We start from the raw sequence: 16,744 nt of genomic DNA, 5'->3' as shown, positions 1-16,744 counted from the left end.
CCGCTGCTGTGCGAGGCCCGTCATTTGCTCCGACCCTCCGTCAACCCGCACTACAGCCGTCTCCGCCGCCGACCCCGAAACGTCACTTATTCCTTTTCTCCAGAGATGCTGCCTGACCCGCTGAGTTACACCCGTTTTTTGTGTCTATCTTCGGTATAAACCAGTATCTACAGTATCAAGCCGGGCAAAATGACACGGATTTTAGGTTGCCCGGCGGGACTTTAGGTGGCCGTTAACAACCGGGCAACTGTTAATTTCGGGCCCTGGGCATGATGGGAGGGAGGGAGGGAGGGAGGTGATTGCTTCTCAGTTCAGTAAATTTGAAAATATTTTTGTAGACTTTTTTTTGTGTGGCAAAGCTGTTAATGTCATTTGAATGGTTTGGGGCTGCGATTTCTGCTTAATAAATTGTTTGGCAAACAAAGACCCCATCACAGAAAGGAGGAATTTTCTAATGGGACATCCAGAAATTTGCCAAAATGATGCAGTCTTCTGGGAGAAGCCTATTAACATACCTTTTTTGGAGTCATGTGCACATATTTCTGCATCAATGCCCTTTAGAAGGCACACGTAGAACACCTCATATTTCGCTTGGGTCATCTACAACACAACGCTATGAACAATGAATTCTCCAAATACAAACAACCCCCCTCCCTCCCCCCCCCCCACCCCCCCAGTGCTTACACATTACTCCTACCAGCCCCTGCTCCCTTCTTTGTACACTCATCACCCATCCCTACCTCCCATTTCCCTTTTATTCCTCCTCTTTCCCTGCCTTCCTCCCCCCCATATCCCTCCCTCCCTCCCTATAATGTTATGCCTCTCCTTATCTGGTATAATTTTGTCTCCTTTTCACTTCCAGCCTTTACCATTTACTCCACCCTTCTGCCACGTATCCTCACCTCTCTCTCCTCCCCCTCCAACCCTCTGCCCTCGCTCCACCCTCCCCCTCTCCCCTCCCCCTCCACCTCCCTCCCCTTCCCTCCCCCCTTCTCCGCCACTTTCCCCCACCCCCCTCTCTCTCCCCTTCCCCCCTTCCTCCCCTTCCCTCCCTTCCCCTCCCCTCCCCCCCCCCCCCCCCCCCCCGCCCCAGAAATTGTCCCAGTAAACCAAAGCCCTCCCTCCTAATGAATCCTTTAGCCAAACTTTCATCTGACCTGCCCTCTTACTCCTGTAAGAACAAACACATGTGGCACTTCAACTCATAACTAATAATCTGAACGCCAGAAGAACTGGAAGATGAATTGTGATCGATTTCAAGAGCAGTAATGGATCATATGGGTAATTTAGAGAATTGCAATCTGTAGGAAATTTATAAGGCAGTATTAAGCAAAGTCATAAAAATATTGCTGACATTTGTGGAAGTTTTAAATTAAAATCTTCCCTTTTTAAACCTATAGGTTACTAATGTAAATCAAGATGCATTTTAGAGAATGATGTTTCAGAGGGAACTGCAGATGCTGGAAAATCGAAGGTAGACAAAAATGCTGGAGAAACTCAGCGGGTGAGGCAGCATCTATGGAGCGAAGGAAATAGGCAACGTTTCGGATCGAGACACTTCTTCAGACCCGCTGAGTTTCTCCAGCATTTTTGGCTACCTTTTAGATAGTGATGATTCTTTTCCCAAAGCTTTTACTTGATCACTTTTTGCAACTGGAAAGGCAAGATATCTCTTCACCTCTGCCTATCCTTAGCCCCACGTCCCTCTCCCTTTTCATCTGTGCTTGAATTGCATCATATTGTCTTTTGAATTGAATTCTATCTTTAATTTGTGTACTAGTCATGTCTCTACTATTTATTTCATTCCCCTTGCATGTTTTTCCTCTACTTGCTAAATTTTTGTAAGGTGTCCTTGAGACTCTTGAAAGGCGCCCATAAATAAAATTTATTATTATTATTATTAAGATAGAACATGGAACAGTATGGCACAGGAACAGGCCCTTCGGCCCACAGTGTCTGTGCTGAACGATGCCAAGATACACTAACTTCTTCTGCCTGCACATGATCCATATCCCTCAATTCCGTGCACTTCCACGTGCCTATCCAAAAGCCTCTGAAATGCTACTGTACGAGGAAACATTTTTTCTCACAGAGAGTGGTGAGTCTGTGGAATTCTCTGCCTCAGAGGGCGATGGAGGCGGGTTCTCTGGATGCTTTCAAGAGAGAGCTAGATAGGGCTCTTAAAAATAGCGGAGTCAGGGAATATGGGGAGAAGGCAGGAATGGGGTACTGTTTGGGATGATCTGCCATGATCACATTGAATGGCGGTGCTGGCTCGAAGGGCCGAATGGCCTACTCCTGCACCTATTGTCTATATCTGCTTCCACTGCCATCCCTGCAAGCATTCCTGACACCCACCATCCTCTGTATAGAAAAATAAATCAGATTGAAGAGTTCCCAGAACCAGGAAATGAAAAACATAGCTAATAACTGCAAGAGGTAATTCGGAACAAAACTTGAAAAATAATAACCCTAATAACACTAACAGCAATATCTCTGACCTGCGGCTACTAATTTTATATGTAGAGTCTGATTTCTGAAGAAAATTACTACAAAACTCCATAATTCTTAGTAAAAAAAATATTTTGAGGTATGTTTTTGACTTTTCAGCTTCTGCTTAATGTCATGTATTTCCTATCTTAATGTTGACCTTGGTTAAACACTTGTAAGGTTGGTAAAACTGTGCGGTTTGGGCGGCACAGTGGCGCAGCGGTAGAGTTGCTGCCCCACAGTGCCAGAGACGGGTTTGATCCTGACTGGCGGGTGCTGTCTGTACGGAGTTTGTACGTTCTCACTGTGACCACGTTGGTCCTGTCCGGGTGCTCTGGTTTTCTCCCACATTCAAAAGATGTGCAGGTTTGTTGGTTATTTGGCTTTGGCAAAATTTGTAAATTGTCCCTAGTGTGTAGGATGGTGCGAGTGTATGGGGTGATCACTGTTTGGCCCGAGGGGTCTGTTTCCGCGCTGTATCTCTAAACTAAACTAAAATAAATGTTAGTATTGCTCTACTGCGAATTAACTGATAAATCAACTTGAAGTCATCTTCCTCCTGGATGCCAAAGATTTTCTTCTTTTGACATCCGATAACAACCGATGGCAGGAAAGGGAAACCCATGTGACAGAGGTTGCCAGATCTGTGTGGTTGGCTTCCTTCAAGGGTTAGCATTGAAACTTCACCAATGGAGATAAAGTTTGGGCTGATCTACTTTCCTCATATCTACAGAAGAGAAGTCCCGGTTTTATTTGTAGAAAGGAACTGCCGATGCTGGTTTCTACCGAAGATAGACCCAAAGTGCTGGAGTAACTCAGCGGTCAGGCAGCATCACTGGAGAAAAAGGATGGGTAATGTTTTGGGTTGGGACCTTTCTCCAGACTTCAGTCCCAAACCGAAACGTCACCCATCCACTTTTATTTTCAAGCTGCCACTTATCCACTAAGTGGACTTGGCATCTCCACCTCCCTCTGCAACTGGACACTGGATTTCCTCACCAACAGACCACAGTCTGTTAGGGTCAACAACCTCACCTCCTCCACTATAACACTGAACACCGGCGTGCCACAGGGCTGTGTGCTCAGCCCTCTCCTCTACTCCCTCTTCACCCACGACTGCATCCCTAAGTATGGATCCAACGCCATCATTAAGTTTGCTGACGACACCACGGTGGTAGGACTGATCAGTGACAACGATGAGTCAGCCTACAGAGAGGAGGTCCAGCACCTGACAACCTGGTGTGCCAACAATAACCTCGTCCTCAACTCCAAGAAGACGAAGGAAATTATTGTCGACTTCAGGAAGGTCAGAGGAGGCAGTCATACCCCCATCCATATAAACGGGACTGAGGTGAAGCGCGTCTCCAGCTACAAATTCCTCGGGGTACATATCTCGGAGGATTTGTCCTGGTCCCTCAACACCTCCAAGCTGATCAAAAAGGCACAGCAGCGCCTTTACTTCCTGAGGAGGCTCAAGAAAGCCCACCTGTCCCCCCCAGATACTGACCAACTTCTACCGCTGTACCATCGAGAGCATCCTGACCACCTGCTTCACGGTATGGTACAGCAGCTGCACTGTTGCGGACAGGAAGGCACTACAACGGGTGGTGAAAACCGCGCAGCACATCATCGGTGCCCCGCTCCCTGCCATGGATGCCCTCCAACGAAAACGGTGTCTGAGACGGGCTGGGAAGATCATTAAAGATCCCTCCCACCCCAACCGTGGACTGTTTGCCCTCCTCCCATCAGGGAGGCGGTACAGGAGCCTCAGGTCTCAGGATGAGGAACAGCTTCTACAATTATACCATCACATTGCTGAACTCGGAGTCCCGCCGATAGATTTCTCCGGTCCCTCCATCCCCATTGTTTAATTATTCTGTATTTTTGATTATTCTGTATCTACTTTTTTTTAAATTTCTATATGCACTACTACGGACTGACACAAAACTGCATTTCGTTGTACCCATACTTAGTATTTGTGCAATGACATTAAAGTTGAATTGAATTGAAGTAAGATTGCTAGTTAATGTATATCTATATCGAAAGTAACGGTTCAAACTCAATTCAAGAGGTATCTTTACAGCAAGGAGGCAAAGCTTTATCCTATTCCGTTGGACTATTGTCAATGGTGCCACAATATGGCATCTCATGACTGTGCGAGTGATAGATAATCAATTAAACTGTCCAATGTAAACGTGATAATAAAGTACCATTGGAGCAGATTAATTACCTTGCCCATAAGATTAAAAAGACCGTTCTAAACACATTTTATTTCATATTGTTGGCATTTCAAAATACGTCAAGCAGCTGTGGTGATAAAATTAAAGTATTTGCAAATATAGCAATTAATTTTAGAAAACAACTTTCAAAATTTGAAATGGAAATTGTTCTTTTAACTACAGTTTTTTTTGTTGCTTAATATCAAAGGTAATTGGTACTTTTTAAATGAATTCTGTATATGGTGTTTCTGCCTCGAGATTTATTTCATACATTTCATTTGTAGAATCTGACTCGCCCTAAATGAACTATGAAAGTTATATTTGTGCGACGTGCAGTAAATGTGGAGATTTAACATTATCAGGAGTACATAATAACCAGAGAACTTATCTTTCCCTTCAGGTCATGGCTGAACAGGCGACATCTTGATGGCTCTTTAAACCGCACTCCGAAAGGTTTTTATGACAGAGTCTGGCAGATTCTGGAGAGGACGTCAGAGGGCATCAGAGTAACTGGGAAGCACCTGCCCCAAGTAATTATTTAACTTCAGACATACATTGTTTTCACCTAAAGGCACAAAGTGCTGGAGTAACTCAGCCAGCATCTCTAGAGAACATGCATTGGTGACTTTTCTGGTTGGGACCCTACAGATTGTAGTTGGGGGGGGGGGGGGAGAGGGGGGGGGAAGAAGGTGGCAGAGAACAGGGGCAGGATAATACCTGGCAGGTAAAAGGGTGATACAGACCAGGAGGGTATACCAGCATCTGCAGTTCCTTGTATCTACATTAATTTCCATCTAATAGTTAAATTGTCTGCAAATACATATCTTTAGTAGATGTCCTCTTCCACCATTCATTCCATCTGACGAGCAGATAAATAATGAATGCAACAGACCATTGAGCCCAATCCTGGCATGGCAGTGGTTCCAGTCTCCAAGGTTTCTGGAGCATTTGTAAAGTATTACCTTCGAATGCAATCCTGCTGCTAAATTGCAAAGAAATGCTTTAACTTCAGAAAGAGTTTGAACAACTCAAAAAATATACCATCACGCACAAAGCTCGCATCAACAAGACCTTGCTACCAGGAAAACTCAAGCTGTGGTGCTTCCAATTTGGCATACCACCAAGAGTCATGTGGCCTTTAACTATGTATGAAATCCCCATCAACAAAGTGGAAAAGCTGGAAAGAATGATCAGCACACATGTGAAACAGTGGCTTGGACTTCCACGATGTTTAAGTGGTGTCGGACTGTACGGGCGTGGCAAATTGGAATTGCCCATTGCGGGACTTGTGGAAGAGTTCAAATGCACTAAAGCAAGGTTGGCCATGACCCTCACTGAATCTGAAGATACTGTTATTCGTACAGCGGCTCCCCATGTGGCAACGGGGATGTAGTGGACCCCATCTCAAGCCGTTCGGAGTGCTAAGTCTGCTCTTCATTTCCGGGATATGGTTGGCCAAGTCCAACACGGGAGAGCCGGGCTCGGGCTCGTCCCAAAAGCTCCTCGATGGCTCAAGGCAACATCAGTGCAGAAGAGGCGGCTCGTGGTGGAGGAGGTGAGAAGACGGGAGGAGGCAGAGCGACACGCCAAGGCCATCTCAATGGCCAAGCAGGGCCAATGGACTAACTGGGAGAGACTGGAAAAGAGGAACTCAGCTGGCGTGACACCTGGCAAATGGAGGGATCTCAGCTACGTTTTGTCATCAGAGCCACTTATGATGTTCTACCATTACCCCAGAACCTGAAGCAGTGGTTCGGAGAAGACTCCGCATGCTCCCTTTGCCAAGCACCTGCATCACTAAGGCACATTTTAACAGGATGCACTATGAGCCTCACCCAAGGGCGTTACACTTGGCAGCATAACCAAGTTCTCAGACAGCTGGCATCAAACCTGGAACAGAGGCGCAAGATCACAAATGCTTCCCCACCAACATCGGCAGGAAATGTCCACTTCACAACATTTGTACCAGCAGACCAACCTCCAGAGCACCAGATAATATCAAAGGATGCAAGCATTCTGCAGCCTGCTCGGGATTGGAAAATGGAAGTGCACTTAGGAAAGAAGGCTTGTGTTTCCCCCAGACATTGTGGCCACACCACTCTGGCCAGACATGGTCCTGTGGTGCACAACAGCCAAGTTGGCATACGTTATGGAATTGACAGTTCCATGGGAAGATGGTGTTGAAGAAGCTTATGAGAGGAAAAAGACCAAGTACTCTGAACTGGCAACTGAAGCTGCCCCGAATGGCTGGAAGACCAAGATTTTCCCAGTAGAAGTGGGATGCAGGGGATTTGTTGCTACATCTATGACCCAGGCTATTAAAGAAAATGGGGGTGAGGGGTCGCTCCCTCCAACAATCAATCAAGTCATTATCAAATTCTGCAGAAAAAAAGCAGCAATTGGATTTGGATCAAAAGGTGAGATAATAATTGGGCTGCAAGATGAAGACAGGAGGGTTATGGAATTGAGGGTGTAACTGGGACGCCAGGTATCACCGTTGAGCCCTCTGGAGATGTTGTGGGCTTATCAATGAAACGTCAAAGAAGGAGGGTGCCCACCTGATGACCCCGATGACGTACCTACCCTACCTTCCACCACTCCAATCCCACTGCAAACAGCAAGAGTGCCGACTTATTACAGGGGTTGAAACATCAAGTCCTATTAGCTCTACTGTCTATTGCCTCAGCAACATCAAAAATATGGGTGAAATGACGAAACATATGAACTTAATAATATAATTTGCATCTATTTAGAATACGTCTCCATATTTTGTTGGATTTACTCTTTGTCTCGTCATTTCCCGTGAAGAATCTCAAAGGTGTGTGGGGGAAGATCAGGAGAGCAAATATCTTCCTGGTCTTGCTCCCACATCGAAGGGCTGGGTTTCCATCACAGGGTGGGTTGAAGAGCCTGTTGCTGTGCGGTATTGTTCAATGAATGGCAACTTACTTAATTACTGTCCAACTGCTGAGTTTGCACTGAGACGGAGAGTAACTACAGCAGAGAATCTGCCCTGTTGGGCTCTAACAATTGCAGATACTAAAATAGTTCACAGTGTGGCTGGTTAGGTTCACTGGAAAATAGAAAAGTGTCAGTTTTAGTATAGCTCATAATTTGTAGCAGCGGAATGAGGCCATTCAAGTCTACTCCGTCATTCAATCATGGTTGATCTAACTTTCCCTCTTAACCCCATTCTCCTGCCTTGTCCCCGTAACCCCTGACACCCGTACTAATCAAGAATATGTCAATATAGTTGTGATAAGTTATCAAAATGGAGAATGAAGACAAATCGCTCTAATGTTTATGAGAGGCACAAATGGGGAAAACAGACAGAATCTTTTGTGTCAAAGACTAGCAGGCATAGTTTTAAGGTGAGAGGGGCAAAGTTTAAAGGAGATGTGCGGGGCAAGTTTTTTTACACAGAGTGTTAGTGGGTGCCTGGAACGAGCTACCACGAGGCAGGCATGGTAATGGCCTTTCAGAGCCTTTCACGGTTATGTAGGGATTGGAAGGGTGTGGATCATGTACGGGGTGATGAGACATGTACCTTGACATCATGTTTGGCACAGACTTTGTGGGCCGAAGGGCCTGTCCCTGTGCTGTACTTTTCTATATTCTATAGTCTAAATGCATGAGAAGTGATGTTATTCTCCATCAGCAGAAACCTTGCTCTATGTTTTCTTTCTACAGCAACCAACTTTGTCAGATATGACCATGTACGAGATGAACTTTTCTCTCCTGGTTGAAGACACTTTGCAGGACATCATACAGCCAGAATATCGGCAGATCATTGTGGAGGTGCTGATCAAAATCATATTTGAAGCTGTCCCAAATCACCTCCAGTTTTGCAATCACGTATATATTTCATGCTGAGATGAGGGAGATATGTTGCAGAAATTTACAAAATAAATCTCTAGTAATTGGGGCACAGTGGCACAGTTGGTAGAGCTTCTGTCTCACAGCACTAGAGAACCTGGTTCGATCCTGACCTTGGGTGCTACCTGTGTGGAGTTAGCATGTTCTCCTTGTGACCATATGGATTTCCTCCTACATCCCAAAGACGACGGGTTTGTATGTTAATTGGCCTCTGTAAATTGCCCTAAATGTGTAGCGTGTGGATGGGAATTAGTTTTCCTGAAATATACTGGGCAAACTGAACTTCAGGTGATGCCTATCCACAGTTTCAGAATAGTTAAGGCTAAAACCTGAGGTTATTTTTCTCTCTTCTTCTATTGATTTTGGACACTTGTCAAATCTGTTTGTAATCAAGAACCAAAGTCAAGGATCCCATATGCCTTTATAACGTCCTCATTTTCCCAATCACTCCAAGCTCCTTCTGTTCCTTCATTCCTTGAAAGATTCAGTTTCAATTGCTCCTTTGCATTCTTCCTACCAAAAGTTCACTGTTCACTCGTCTCTGCTCATTTCACCAGTCTATCCCTGCTGAAAAAGAGACCAAGAGCTAATCTCAACACAAGAATAAAGTTGATCTTCCCCCACATTAAACTCATCTAATTGATTCATCTCATTATTCATAATTAGATTTAGTAATAACACGGCTAAATGCAATAAAGTTAGGCCAGATGTGAATTTTTAGGGATATCTTTATACAGTACTGTGTGTAAAACACAGCATTCAATCCACCCAAAACCTACAGCTACAACTGACATGTTCTTTTATTTTTTATTGTAATTGTAATTTGAAGATGAACTGAACCGACTAAATATACAATTGCTACTCCTCTGTTTGCACATATTAGTGTAAAATATAGCAGAGTAATAATTTGTATTTAGTCCTATCAGGTGATCATAGAAACATAGAAAATAGGTGCAGGAGTAGGCCATTCGGCCCTTCGAGCCTGCACCGCCATTCAATATGATCATGGCTGATCATCCAACTCAGTATTCTGTACCTGCCTTCTCTCCATACCCCTGATCCCTTTAGCCACAAGGGACCCCCTGATCCCTTTAGCCACAAGGGCCACATCTAACTCCCTCTTAAATATAGCCAATGAACTGGCCTCAACTACCTTCTGTGGCAGAGAATTCCACAGATTCACCACTCTCTGTGTAAAAAATGGTTTTCTCATCTCGGTCCTAAAAGACTTTCCCCTTATCCTTAAACTGTGACCCCTTGTTCTGGACTTCCCCAACATCGGAAACAATCTTCCTGCGTCTAGCCTGTCCAACCCCTTAAGAATTTTGTACGTTTCTATAAGATCCCCCCTCAATCTTCTAAATTCTAGCGAGTACAAGCCGTGTCTATCCAGTCTTTCTTCATATGAAAGTCCTGCCATCCTAGGAATTAGTCTGGTGAATCAGTCTCTGTACTCCCTCTATGGCAAGAATGTCTTTCCTCAGATTAGGAGACCAAAACTGTACGGAATACTCCAGGTGTGGTCTCACCAAGACCCTGTACAACTGCAGTAGAACCTCCCTGCTATAATACTCAAATCCTTTTGCTATGAATGCTAACGTACCATTCGCTTTCTTCACTGCCTCTTTGTTGAAATGTCCCTACAGAGAGTGTGGCCAGGGTGGTGTGGGTCTTTGATGATGCTGGCTGCCTTTTGTGCTTCCTGTAGATCCCATTGATTTAAATATAACGCTACAATTAACCCCCAACTAACAAGACAAAAATGTAATCATACGATGGAATGAAGTAAGTTGGAGATGCATTATATGATGGTGAAATGGCAATGACATTGGGTTACTTTGCTGCAGCTGATCATGGTGGTCTCTGTGATGTTGGAACGCAATCCTGAACTGGAATTTGTAGCTGAAGTCAACTTGGACAATCTGGTCAAAGACGCTTTTGACGAATTTAAGAAAGACAAAGTCAGGCTGGAACATGTTGAGGTTGAAGTGAGTAAACCTCTTTATAATTAGTGTTTAAGAAGGAACCGCAGATGCTGGAAAATCGAAGGTAGACAAAAGTGCTGGAGAAACTCAGCGGGTGCAGCAGCATCTATGGAGCAAAGGAAATAGGCAACGTTTCGGGACGAAACCCTTGGGAAATGGGCAACGTTTCGGGACGAATCCCTTGGGAAATAGGCAACGTTTCGGGCCGAAACGTAGCCGATTTCCTTCGCTCCATAGATGCTGCTGCACCCGCTGAGTTTCTCCAGCACTTTTGTCTACCTTCTTTATAATTAGAACGGTTGTGTCTAGGAGCTGTTGCTAAATTGTACCATGTTTTTTCTGTCGGTGTTGGCATAACCTTTTTTCAATTCAATTCAATTCAATTTATTGTCATTTGGACCCCTTGAGGTCCAAACGAAATGCCGTTTCTGCAGCCATACATTACAAACAAATAGACCCAAGACACAACATATTTTACATAAACATCCATCACATTGCTGTGATGGAAGGCCAAAAAAACTTTTCTCTCCACTGCATTCCCCCCCCCGATGTCAGAGTCAAAGTCAAAGCCCCCGGCGGGCGATGGCGATTGTCCCGTGGCCATTTAAGCCACGCCGGGTGATGCAAGGCCGCACACCGGGTTCTTGATGTTAGAGCCCCCGGCGTGCGCTCGCAAACTCCCGCGGCCATTCTAAGCCGCGCGGGGCGGTGATGTAGGCCCCGCTCCAGGAGCTCTTCAACCCCGCAACTCGGGCGGGAGAAGTCGCCGTTGCGGGAGCCCTGAAAAGCGGTCTCCCTCCAGGGGGCTCCCGGTGCCGCCGTCCGCCAAACCCGCAGTTGCAGCCACCGAATCTCCGGGGGTCGGGTCGCAGCAGCGTCCACCACAGCTCCACCCGCTCTGGACTCGGCCAGCTCCGCGACGGTCAGGTGAGTAGTCGGCACCAGAGCCCCCGGTCTTCCTGTTGGAGGCCGCTCCTCGTTGCAGCCCCAACGACAACGGAGACCCGACAAAGAAAAGGTCGGGTCTCCCGTGCAGGGAGAGATTTAAAAGTTACCCCCAACCCCCCCACACCACCCCCACCCCCCCCACACACATACCCCAACAAAAATAACAAAAACTACATTAAAACATAGACATAAAATAATAAAAACGCAGACGGACTGCAGAGGCCGCTGCAGACGAAGGTCGCGCCGCCTACGGGCAAAGGAATAGATGTATTTAAATCCATATTTTTGCTACAGCCCCAAGTTGTCACGTGTACCGAGGTACAATGAAATGCTTTGTTTTGTGTGCTATCCAAAGGGATACAGCTTTGTTTTACAGTATTAGCTGTATCATTAAACTAAACTAACTTATCACAGATTTAGATCTGTGCAAACCTCCTCTGCCACCTGTCACCTGCCTTTAAATCTTCCCCTAAATCTTCCACTCAGAATCCAGCTCTTGAGACTCAGGCAAGGTGTATCGGGTCTGTTTGGATAGCACGCAAAATGGAGCTTTTCCCTGTATCTCGGTACACATGGCAATAATAACCCTAAACCGTAGTTAAGTGGATATTTACTTTCACTTTGTCCCAGACCAGGGGTGGGGAACCTGCAACCTTATGCCCCTGTCCCACTTAGGAAACCTGAACGGAAACCTCTGGAGACTTTGTGCCCCACCCAAGGTTTCCGTGCAGTTCCCGTAGGTTTTGGTCAGTCTCCCTACCTGCTTCCACTACCTGCAACCTCTGGCAACCACCTGCAACCTCCGGGAACCGCACGGAAACCTTGGGTGGGGCACAAAGTCTCCAGAGGTTTACGTTCAGGTTTCCTAAGTGAGACAGGGGCATTAAGGCCACATGCGGTCTTCTAGGCCATTAAGTGCGGCCTTTTGAATGAATCCAAATTTTGTGGAACAAATCCTTTTATTTTTATTAATATGTTTTTGTTCGTCTTTTATTATTTTAATTTTAATCTTAAAATGAACGTATTTAAAATACCAAAGAGTAAAAGAAGATTCATCGAAATAATCCTCCCCGACTGACGGCCACAATTAAAACATTAGTAAGTCTTGAGGGCTATTTTAACAAAATAATGTACATTTTGAAGCATATCTGATTGAAGTATCTTGGATGCGGCCTTATTAGATTACAGCTAGCTTAATGCGGCTTTCCAACATGAATAAGTTCCCCACCCCTGTCCCAGACTTTCACAAAAGTAGGTCTGTAAAATCCAGCAGTCCTGAGTAGATTTAAATGGAACACCCGTTGTGGTTATTTGTCCTGATATGAAATGCATTGCACAATATGTTAGCCTCACCTGTAAGTAGTCCCCAAGCCACACAACTACTTCTGTTGAATGTCAAGGGCATGTCCCACTTAGGTGACTTTTCAGCGGACTGGCTGTGACCTTCAAGCTCGAGGCATTCGCCTGAAAAACCACGAACTGGAACGGCGACCGTCAGAGTGGAACACACACGCACGCTTGCATGCGCACACACACACACACACACACACACACACACACACACACACGCGCGCATACACACACACACACGCACACACGCGCACATGCACACACACACACGCACACACGCGCATGCACACACGCGCACATGCACACACACACACACACACGCGCATACACACGCACACATGCACACACACACACACACGCACACACACACACACGCGCATACACACACACACACGCGCATACACACACACACACGCGCACATGCACACACACACACACACACACACACACACACACACACATACACACGCGCACACACACACTCATTCACTCACTCACACTCGTGCTTAGGTTTTTTTTCCCCCAATGTGCCAATGAAAATGCCCGGTCAGCAAAGGAGTTTAACTAAAACTACCTACGGCTACCTCGACTACCTACAACGACATGGCGACCTCACTACCACTGCAACTACGACTACAAGCAAACACAATGCGCGGCAGTAGTTTAGCATCAAAGGCCAAATAAACATGAGCAATGCAACCAGAGTTGATGATTACCAACCCACCTTCAGCACTCTTGTGAAGGAGGTGGTAAAAAGCATTATGCATGGGTTGTGAATCACTCTTTTTATCCAGACCTTGGTTCTGTTTCCCTTCAGTCACATTGCAACCCCTGCACCCCCTTGGCATGTCCATGAATGGGTGTGCATGGTTCTATTCCCATGATTTTAGGTTTTCCAGATAGTTCATCCCTTGGCGTTGGGTTCAGACAGTAGATTATCTTTGTCACTGTTGAGATCCACATCTCATATGATCCACATCTCGCATTGATAGTTTATGTACGTCCTTGATGCCTGCAGCTGGGTCTATTATTAATTCAAGTGCCATAGAACATAGCAGGACAGCACAGAAACAGGCCCTTCGGCTCACAGAATGTACCGCTTCCTGACAAACTTTAGGGCCCTTGCTGAGGGTGTGTGAGGCAAGTTCACAGACTGTTCATAGCCACCAACATTCCCCTTCACCTTTCACTGCTGCTATCCTGGATCTTAACATGATTCCTTTTCAGGCAGCATCTACAAAGCGAGGAACAGAGCTAACATACCTGGTCTGTGAGGTTTGAGATTTATTTTGTTTTCTTTAGTCCTGCCTATGCTATAGACAAAGAATTAGATTTCAGGTAGTTGAGGCAGGTACTATTGCGACGTTTAAGAAACATTTGGACAGGTACAGGGAAAGGACAGTTATAGAGGGATATGGGCCGAACGCAGGCAGGCAGGTGGGACTAGTGTAGAATGGGCATGTTGGTGGCCGTGGGCATGTTGGGCAGAAGGGACTGTTTCCACACTGTATAACTCTATAACTCAGCGGGTCAGGCAGCATCTGAGGAGGACCTGGATCCATGTCATATGCCATCTGTCCCGCTGAATTACTCCAGACCTTGTGTTTTACGCATGACTCCAGGATCTCCAGTTCCTTGTATCCACAAGATTTTAACTTCAATGATAACATGGCTAAACTGTTCACAGAGTTCCTGGCCAATGGCTGTCCCTTTTTTGTTAATCTTAACTCCAGTTGTGTGAAAAACTTAAGTAGAGCAGGATCTTGTTGCTTGGTTTATATTGTGTCTACTTCCAGGGCATGCAAGACTTCTACCAAACTCCTCCAACGGGAAAGAGAGGGACAGCCAGCTACCTGATGAAAGCTGTGATGAACACATTACTTGAGGGTGATGTTAAGTCATCCGTGGATGATCCCTGTGTGATCAGTTAAAGATGCCAAACTTGAGGAGTCTGCATGTTAATGAGATTTGCGATGTGTGTGTGTGTGAATGCATGTTATTACCTCGATGCCTCTCAATGTAATCAGACGCACATACATAGAGTACATCTATTGGCCAGATTTCAGCTGCTGCATTGCAAGAAGGATTATATCATTAACTGCCAATGTATTCTCTAGAAATAAGGTCATTTAAACGTTGGTGCATGATTGTACGAGAGAGGTTATATTCAATAAATTGAGACATTAATTTATATTTTAGCACAGTTTAGTGAGTGTGCCGCCATTTATGGTTATTGGGCGTCAAATCTTTAAAATTTGCATGTGAACTAATGTTACAATATATAATTGTTAAATAAAAATGGGATGTTTCAAACTGCATTTGTAAACCCACATTATTTGAAAAATGTGCACATCATTTGTTGTTATCAGAAGACAATCTCTTATTGAAACTGGAGCGTTCTATAGATGCGACTTTCACAAAAATACAACATAAGGAAAGAGCAAATTTAAGAGCGGTTTCTTGATTTTTATAATACATGTTACCAGTTTTACCGGATTTCCCGATTACCTACCGTTACTCATACGAGCCGCTACGGGACATCCACGAACTCCTACGGACCCGCTATGGACATAAAACATTCAGCATGTAAAATTATACAATTATTGTACAGCTTCAATTTTGACCTTATAACCTAAAAATGAGGGAAAAGAAGAGAGAAAGAACTAGAGAAGGAAAGTGCAAAGTGAAAGGATAGGACCCCTAGACTACCAAAGTAGTGTGGCCAAAGAGTGAGAAAGACATAAGAGAGGAAAAGGGGAAAAAAAGAAAAAAGTGGAGATATACCTGCCCCTCGCCCCTCCCCCCCGCCCACCTCACCCAACCCATAATTGGATTTAAATCCAAATTTGTGTTATGCCATACTATCCTTGTAAGAATTCGGTAAAGTTCTCCCACTTATTCATCGACGCCCTATACATTTGGGTCAATTTTACAGAGGCCTATCATTAACCTACAAACTCACAAGGGATGCAGGCGGAAACCAGAACTTCTGGAGGAAACCCACGCGGTCACAGGGAGAGCATGCAAACTCCACACAGAGGGCACCCGAGGTCAGCGTCAAACCGCTGACCTCATGAGGCAGCAACGCTACCACAGTGCCACCCAATATAAAACAGAAGAAAGGAAATCCTGCAGCCAATTTCAGGAAGAGTTTGAGCTGTTCTTATCACTTTGCTTCCCAAGATTTTGACCAGGATCCAGAAATGCACTAGATAATCTTAAAGTACTCATCTCACCCATCAATATACCCCACTGTCATTGGAATTGCAGGAAAGTAGAGGCCTTGCAAAGAACACTGCCATTCATCAAACAGTCTTACATGTTAAAGACTTCTAACTGCACTTTAATGGTCAAACTACTGCAATACACGTGACTGTAAAATTCTATTTATCATCCAGTGGTAATATAAAACAGTCTCCACGTAAACTTGCTAATATAATAAAGTTATATCTTAAATAGATTTTCATCTAAACTTGAATCAATATCCTTTTGCTCATATGATTTATTGTCCTCCTGAGATTCCATTATGTTTATATCCTTTAATACATTAATAAGATCATCTCTAAAATGCCTTTCTTTACGGTCCTTCATCAATATGTTATATTAAGATGATAGTGGCATTCCCTTTACTCCATATTTCAGTCAGTCCGGTCATATTCTGATCTTCTCCACAATTATTACCTCAACTCCATTCATTGTGGTACCGAGTTTATTTTTATATTTCTGCGTTTAGACCAGTGCAGCAAAGAACCTGTCTAATTTCTGACCATACTTCTGTTTCTCCCTTGTTCCCATTTATTTGATTGCCATGATCACATTGCATGGTGGTGCTGGCTCCAAGGGCCGAATGGCCTACTCCTGCACCTATTGTCTATT

At 44.9% G+C, this 16,744-nt stretch overlaps 1 protein-coding gene across 4 annotated transcripts in view; it reads left to right on the top strand.

The window, feature by feature from the left end:
- The window catches only part of phkb (phosphorylase kinase regulatory subunit beta), a 149,677-nt gene extending 134,491 nt beyond the window's left edge, over nucleotides 1–15,186 (top strand). For 2 of the 4 annotated variants that reach the window (XM_033036399.1, XM_033036397.1), the window contains exons 29-32: nucleotides 5,110–5,239; nucleotides 8,400–8,507; nucleotides 10,433–10,573; nucleotides 14,665–15,186. In XM_033036399.1, the coding sequence (XP_032892290.1) occupies nucleotides 5,110–5,239; nucleotides 8,400–8,507; nucleotides 10,433–10,573; nucleotides 14,665–14,799 (514 nt within the window). In that variant the 3' untranslated portion in view covers nucleotides 14,800–15,186. The remainder of the gene's footprint in view (nucleotides 1–5,109; nucleotides 5,240–8,399; nucleotides 8,508–10,432; nucleotides 10,574–14,664) is intronic. The other 2 variants (XR_004414549.1, XM_033036400.1) reach the window with 2 other exon arrangements.
- Nucleotides 15,187–16,744: the final 1,558 nt, after the last annotated feature.

This window comes from Amblyraja radiata, chromosome 17 (assembly GCF_010909765.2).
Source record: "Amblyraja radiata isolate CabotCenter1 chromosome 17, sAmbRad1.1.pri, whole genome shotgun sequence".
NCBI classification, from domain to species: Eukaryota; Metazoa; Chordata; class Chondrichthyes; order Rajiformes; family Rajidae; genus Amblyraja; species Amblyraja radiata.
Note: the sequence above shows the minus strand (reverse complement) of the source record. Positions and strands in the feature narration are given on the sequence as shown.